The sequence below is a fragment of the Megalops cyprinoides genome, chromosome 18, assembly GCF_013368585.1.
Source record: "Megalops cyprinoides isolate fMegCyp1 chromosome 18, fMegCyp1.pri, whole genome shotgun sequence".
Lineage (NCBI taxonomy): Eukaryota > Metazoa > Chordata > Actinopteri > Elopiformes > Megalopidae > Megalops > Megalops cyprinoides.
The window spans coordinates 27,680,634-27,688,610 of record NC_050600.1 but is presented as its reverse complement, the minus strand read 5'-3'; the positions used below and the strand labels follow the sequence as shown (position 1 = coordinate 27,688,610).

Here is a 7,977-nt window from a genome sequence, read left to right as displayed (position 1 = left end):
ATACATTAGAGTGAGCGATATATAGCTTTAGTGATGTAGTTGTAGATCCGGTAGTTCCACAGTTCAAAGTAGACATTCAGAGAGGTGTCTCATCTATTGACACCGACTTTGAACAGGACAATTTTGGGATGCACATGTGTGTATGCCTGCGTTCCTGTGCACCTGCGTGAATGTGTGAATTCTGATCTGCTAACCAGCCCTATGGCCTTCAACCATCCACTCACAGCCCTCAGGACCTGACCTCTCATCTGCTGTCCAGACCTATATTAAATTCTGGAGCATCCACTCACAGTTTTAAGGATATGAACACAATTTGATTGACTGTCACCTGATTGATTGATTGACTAATTGACTGATATTACTTCCTGAATGCTTTGTTACTTTTTTTGATCAGTTGATCCATCACACTGAAAGATGGTCAAACTACAATTATCTCTGTTGGAGAGATGAAAGGTGTTGTGTTTGTGACAACTACATAATGAAATTAAAGGCAGACTCGGAGCTTCAGTCTAACATACGGCTCTTTACTTGAGTAGGTTACCGCGAGAGAACACCTGTATCAAAAGCATGTAGGCAACCACCCATCAGATATGCTATGGAACACAGGGGGGTATAACTGCGCTAAGAAAAATAGGTCCATACACTGCAAAAGGAATCCCACCCGGTTCACTGCAGAGTTAGCATTTAACATGCACATCAGATTAAGTGAGTCACTACTAGATAAAAGGAAAGTGGTTTAGCTGAATGTAGCAAAAACACATCAAGTGCATAGCCCTTTCAATAAGTGTCCACTAATTAGTGTCCCACTTTCACAAGATGAATGAACTGATGCTTAAACCAGCCATGCATACTGCCACCTAATGCTAACTTTAATATTTGGTCAAACACACTTATGTGTTGGTTCAGTGCTGTGGCAGCGTAGCAAGTACTGAGAGGGCCTAGAAAAAGAACACAACAAGTGTGACAAAGGATAAAGTCTCATGCTTCCAAATCAATATATTATAGTGTCATTTCTGAAAGCTCCTGGCATGTTCCTCTGAACTTGTATTCACAACAGGCTAGATTATTTTTGTCCTTCTCATTTGAATAACTGCAAAATGCAATAAGAAGTTAGAAAAGAAAGACAGTGAACTGTATTACATTATCTTAATTACAGTTTAGCAGAATCATACCAGAAACATAGCTCTTCAGTGGGAGCAATTCTCTCCCTCCAAAGTCCATTGAGAAGAGTGCAATTTTCTCTTTAAGAACTTTTTCACTCTAGCTTGTGAGTGGCAAGATAGTCTTTTCTTTTCTAAACTGTTTGTTATTGACTTGGTGGTGGATTTAAATATTTTGTGTATGGATGCAATTCATCTAACCACCCTCATTCATGCTCAGTCTATTTAGATCTAGTGCATATCAAATCTGTACAGCACTCCCCATTAGCAGCCTTTCTAGCTGTCATACAGATCAGATCTTCATGACAATCCTTGTTGGCAGCCTATCCAGATGTAGTACAGATCAGTTCTGCATGGCACTCCTTGTTAGTAGCCTGTCCAGATCTAGTACAGATCAGATCTGGATAGGCTATCGGGAAGCAATTGGAAATTAACTGCCACGTTATTGTTCAGAGTAAGTCTTCCCTGTTATCAATGTTTACTATGGCGATTAGATCAGCATAAAAAGAAATATGGTCAGTAAAATTTCTCACTGTTGTTTTGTTTGTTGTCTACGGATGTTTAGTCTCTGAGATTTGACCCTGTAATTAGCTGTAAACCATCAAAGTCTAAGCTACACTGCCATTTGTAAAAGAGTGCATATGAGGTACTATCTGAGACATCTAGCATAAGTGCAGCTGCAGCACATGACAGTGAATTAGCTAGCTAGTAAACCACCAGTGATTGTGTTTGCTGTTTTAAAATGTTTCACAAACTAGGAAACTGAAGCTATTTTATTTCATATAAACTTTGAAATTGTTCCTGGGTTGAAAATGGTGTTGGTTGCAGACTGTCGAAGAAACAGTTACATTTAAAAATGGCAAATATTTACTTTTAAAGGCAATGGGATATAACAAAACTGTTTTTTTAAAATACACTAATTATACAAAATATAATTATACAAAATACATTATGAATAGACAGTGAAGGTGTGTATGAAATCCTGACAGTTCTAGCATTAAATACTTTACATTAATCCATTACTAGTCTTTCAAAAAGGTTTCACAGTTCTGGAGGTGTCACATATAAAGTGAGCTGGCTGCAGCCTTCTCAAATTTAAGTTAATTTACTCCAGGAAATTCAATGATACCCTACACCATAACTGAATGTCATAAATGTCAGAGATAATTGTACGGGATGACTGTAAATTTCTCAGATGAAATATTCAGAAACAATTTTCTTTTTCTGCAACATCATTGATGTGTGATGCTTACATATTGACCATGTACCATAACACTAGACTTCAGTACTCCTTCTAATCTCTTTCCAACACATAATGTTACATTGGCAACTTGTTCAAATTTACTAACATCCGTTATGTTTGGGGTCAATTTGACCCCAGCAATTCAAACCTCCAGAAAATGGTGGAAATTAAAATTGCTACCCAAATTTATGTGTCAGGTACTTTATGTTTCTTTGTTAACTATGTAAATAGGCTTTAAATAACCCCCCACCCCCCACCCCTATACATGTAGAATACCTATTATGCAACTATGGAAAAACATGACAATCACCATAAAATCTCACTGATTAACCTAAAATTGAAGAGAAAGATCTTTTTGGTATGTTAAGGCCTTTATATTATTTCTAAGTACAGATATGTTATATGTTATGTTATTACGAAATGCACTCAGACATTCATCCACAGTCATGTGGGGGCCTGGATTGTAAAGAAGAGGTAATCGTTGAACCCACTTGTCCCATACATCCCGTATTGCTGCGAGTTTGTCACGCTCTCATCGGCCCTGCCTTGTTTCTCTGTCATCAAAGCGTATGACACGGGAGAAAAGATGAAATTTCTGTAGAGACATAGTTGCTGGAGATATTGCCCTTCCAGTGTCAGCATTCCAAAGGCTTGCTGTTGCTTCGCCTTTTGACTTGTAAACTCCTGCCAAAATGAGCAACCCAATATAGGCTTGCAAGTGGGTCACATCCAAGTCTTTCCAACTGCCCCTATACACACGCTTCCCCTCCAAGTTTGTCATCTCCAGTATATCCTTTTCAATTGATTATCAAGAGCTCAAATGCTAGTTTTATGTCTTGGGCATGGCTGACAGCGTATCTGGTAGGGCCTGAAACCATCCTGATGACATTAGCAGCACTAAGTCTACCCTGTCATTCAAGTGGGGAAAGGGACCATAATAACTTTCCATTTTTTGAACGTAACATGCCTTCTGGTGGTTGAGAAACAGGAGGGTCAACACTTAGAGTCTCATTCTCATCAGAGGAGGATGCCTCATAATCAGGGTCCTCCTCAACGTTATCCTCTGTCTCATATACAGTCTCCTCTATGTCACTCTCACTGGCAAACAGCTGTGACAAAACCTCATTGGCAGAAAACTTTTGCTTAGAGTTCATTTTCAATAGAGAGAGAGAGCATAAAGAGAGAGCACACAGAGCACCAAGAGGAATGGTTTTGAAGGATGCTGTGCAAGCTTTTATATGTTTGCTCCTCCTCTACTGTCATGCGCAGACACAAGTGTGGGAGCCATAGTTCCCCTCCCTCACAGCATGGGAAATATCAAAATTCTGTTTTCCCCTCCCCCATGTCATGTGAACTGTCCGTGGTTCTCGCACTACTACAGGCATTATTATGATAGGTTATGGCCCTAAAACAGAGGGAAGTCTTATATTATATTATAAAATTATATTATAAAATTGCATGTTGCAGTGTCCTCAATATCATCCAAAACAAGTAAAACAAATGTGTGTAAAATGATGATATTTCTTATATGTTTTATACAGCTAAAACAGCCTGGGGTCAAATTGACCCCAAACAACACCAATGCGTACAACATGAGTACAGGGCATTAAAAACATATCATCATGTTAATTTTGTGTTTACCCAGTTGTCCCTATTAAATTATGAAAAGTCATTAAATATAAAGCAAAAAAAATGATGTTGAGCATTTATTTAGAGACGTTAAACATTGAATGGGGTCAAATTGACCCCAAACATAACAGGAGGGTTAAGTAACCTTAATGATGATTTCTTCATTAACGAAACCTTTTCATACAGATGAAATGAATATACAATGAAAATTCGTGTTTTATGCCTCTTGCAAAAATGTGTGAAATGTAACCACAGGTGAAAATATGTGTGGAATAAATAGTATTGAAATAAGTGTTAATTTAATTAGTCTGTGACTTTTACAATTCTTGTAATACTGTTCTAGCAACAATCCAAGAACAGGATGTTGGGCTATTTACCCCCCCCCCCCCCCCTCCCCCCCAAAAAAAAAAAAAAAATTATAAGTAAACTAAGGCGTTTAATCCGTAGTGCAATGTACAATATCCCTTAAACTGAACAGCACAGAGGCGTATTAAATATTCACTGCGTTTACACATAGATCCAAATGTTACCCTAACTCAAAGAGAAGCTTGACATAAGCATTTAGTTTAAGCATTTAGTTTCCTTCTACATTAGTCAAGTGAGTAATAATTTCCCCATAACAGAAAAGCAGATGATAAACTAACTGTACCGCGTTCTTGAGTGTAATGGAACCGATAATTCACACCGAACACCCACCTTCAAACAGATTTATGTCGTATTTATAATATGATTCCAGCTGAATCTAGGAAACACTATGAATGTATCGTTAATGTATTTTTTACTCATCATTGCCATGGTAACATTAAACTCTACAACCTTTTGCATTGAGTGTTTATCCTGAGGAGTTTATCCTGAGTACTTATGACTGTATTTCCCCGATATTTACGTATGAAGACCACCAAATTCAACTGCATGTAAAAAGCCTCTTGCTTGTGTTGTGTTATTCTAGTCCATTCATTTATTTGATTAATTTACCTATGTTGTTCGTTAGCTTTTACGCCTCGAGAGCCTCGTTTTTTTTCGTTTGCTTGTGCTGCATGTAATAGCAGACTAGCTCCACCTTTCGGGCACTCGAAATTGAAAAACTTCTGCCACTAACACTTGTGCATCCATTCTTACACAGAGACAGGCAGAATATTTAAACATAATACACTGCAACTTTAAAACCCTACAACCATTTAAAGTAGATGAAGCGCAGAATGAGTAGGCTATGTATCTACATGAAATCAACGCTCTGGAGTCAGAATTTTTACAGCATTACTATAGGTCGTAGCCTATACAGCCGCTGTAAAACTGCCAGTTTACAATTAGGCTATACCACAACATGGCCATAAATTGTTTATTTCAGATTTTGCTAACATTTAAACTTCATTCTGCATATTTTGTACAAATGTAATTTCATTTCTTATCCGTGTCAACTGTGTCTCTTTGTGTTAAATTAAAACCAATACAGAAAAGTACTTCAATCTTAAGGCTGTTTTGACAAACACAGACTTTACCTTCCTTTACCTTGGGAATTATTATTACCATTATTATTATTACTAAAATAATTCATTTCATTTTCATTTCCTTTCATATAATAAATAAAAATGACAAAGCACAATCCGCCATTATTTAAAGGTGAGTTTTAAGTTACAGAACTAAATTCAAGTGGAAGAGGGAAATACTTTTATTAATATGTTAAACGTAGGCAGTACGTAAAGAATCAGAAATACAACAGCATTAACAAACTACATGGGCATGATATGAGTATACAATCCGAACGCAAAACACAAAAGCTTCCATATTTTCTTGTTTATGCCCGTCTTACCGTCTTTATTTATGATCCTTCCTTCCACTGCGTTTAGAACACTCTACCCGACCGCTGCAGCCCTATGTCCATGGCAGAATTCTTTAAATTGGTATGTTGTCGGTGTAAAGATTGACTATCTAACCGTTAAGTGGTCAAGTACTGTAGCTACATGCCAGGGTTCTGGATGCAAAGATAAGTCGGTGATTATCAATGCAAATATAAGAGCCTACTTTTCAACTTTTTGCCCCGAGTTGCTATTTGTTGCTAGCTTCTCCCGGGAAAATGTCTTCGTACGCGGGCGGTTGCTCGTTCGGGAGAGGATAGGAAAAGGGGTAGGAATGGTTCAGTTCGGGATTAGTGGGCGAATAGCCCGGCAGTTCGATTGAGGGATGCCCCCCACATTGTACTTCCACGCCCGCAGCGTCGAACACGTGTAATACCCCCAGGTTAATATAGCAGACCGGCTGGAACTCCGAGGCGGTGAAGTCCTGTTCCTCATGGAAGAGGACAGCTCCCACGCTCTGCCTCTGGGAGAGTCTCCTGTAGAACTGCGCGGTTTTATACCTCTTGATAATTACTAAATTTATAAGCCCCAGCAGGCATTCCAATGTGTTCAAAATTGTGGATATGACCAGACTCCTCTGATAATCCTTCAAATCCCCGCAGATGGGGGTTAATTCCACGGCGTCCAGGCAATAGTGAGAGTATTTCCTCTCCACAAGCGACACTGTGTCTCCATCTACCACAGCGCCCGAGAAGGCAGTGAGAACTCCCAACATGAACACCAAGATTCCCAAAAGGAAAAAATTCCGACTCCCGGGCGTCCCTTTGCAACAAAGAAGAGCGAACCCGAGCAGGACCTGCCCTAATCCGACAAGTATTCCCGAATAAAATGCCCCGGCTGCCGTCCCTAAGTGGAAAGACGCTTTTACTTTGGAGCCCAGTGACACACATCTGAATCCGACAGCGACGGCGCTGGCTGCACAGACGAAGAGCAGACTGCTGGACACGATGGTACACAGTCCTTTCCCGCTCAACTTCATTATATTCCTCCTCTACCTCTCCCTTTCCCTCTCCTTCCTTCATCCTCCTTTATCCTCCTCGTCAGCCCTGCTCGAAGAGCTGTCAGACTGTGACATGGTTCGCCGATAACTGCTCTTCAAAACGAGGATCTCCGGGTCTGCGCGCTCCCTCTTCCTTTCCCGCGGCTTCACAAATGGATTAATTATTGATAGGATGAGCGGGCTCGTTCTGCTATAATGACTCCCGAAATTCAACCTAAAGGTAACCATTACCGTCATGACCTTGACCCCCTCATCCACACCGTTATGCAAGCAACCACATCGCGAAATGCACATGGATTTGGTGAAAATGAGAGCCCCTCACTGGTCTGTCTTCCACTGAAAGTGATCATTTTGCTCTAAGAACATACAGGGCACGATGCAGAGAAGCTTGGCGATGTGCGCAGAATAACCACAGAGTTAAAGCATACTGTCAATTTAGAAATTCCACTGCATACAACTTGTCATCGCTCTGATCTGCTTACCTCTCTGAGAACTCTTAAGGTGCAAGCTGTCAGCCTTTGAATTTATCATCTTAGTGGCGTTCTTTCTACATATTACGACACTGCCCAAGAGTGCGTTACCGCTTTAATGTAACCCACTGTATTATAGTGCATTATAGGCCTAATTAGGCTGCACCCGCAAGTAAAAGTAAATACCAATGGGTTAAATATATACACGCTTTCAAACTGCATTCGGATACTGTACTCAAAATGAATACGCCCATCAGTGCAGATTGCCCAACAGCATAGTAGTAGCCTAGTTGTTTCTCCGCATTTCTCCAAAGAGTGGTCTATGTGTGAACTATGCCAAAAAAGACACGTGTCAGCAAAGCACATCACTTTACCCGTAGTCTGCTTTCTGCACGGATTGCTATATCTACTTTTCCGTCCTCTGTCTCGTAGCTCCTCGTCGAATTGAACGCGTTTTCCAACCTCGATGGAAGAGATAGGGGGATGACTCTAACTAAACACTTATCGCTGACGCTGCCTGGGCTATATCCCACGTAATTTATCAGCTGGTAAGTGCAGACACTTGTGCTCTCAAAAAAATAAATGAATAAATAAAGTAACTGATGTGAAGAACACAGCA

General features: G+C 40.0%; 1 protein-coding gene across 1 annotated transcript; it reads right to left on the bottom strand.

Annotated features, from left to right (window-relative positions):
- Positions 1 to 5,836: 5,836 nt before the first annotated feature.
- Positions 5,837 to 6,955, bottom strand: LOC118792889 (transmembrane protein 271-like). Its single transcript, XM_036550720.1, has one exon. It carries the CDS (start codon positions 6,865 to 6,867, stop codon positions 6,079 to 6,081), a length of 789 nt encoding a protein of 262 aa, XP_036406613.1. The 5' UTR covers positions 6,868 to 6,955; the 3' UTR covers positions 5,837 to 6,078.
- Positions 6,956 to 7,977: the final 1,022 nt, after the last annotated feature.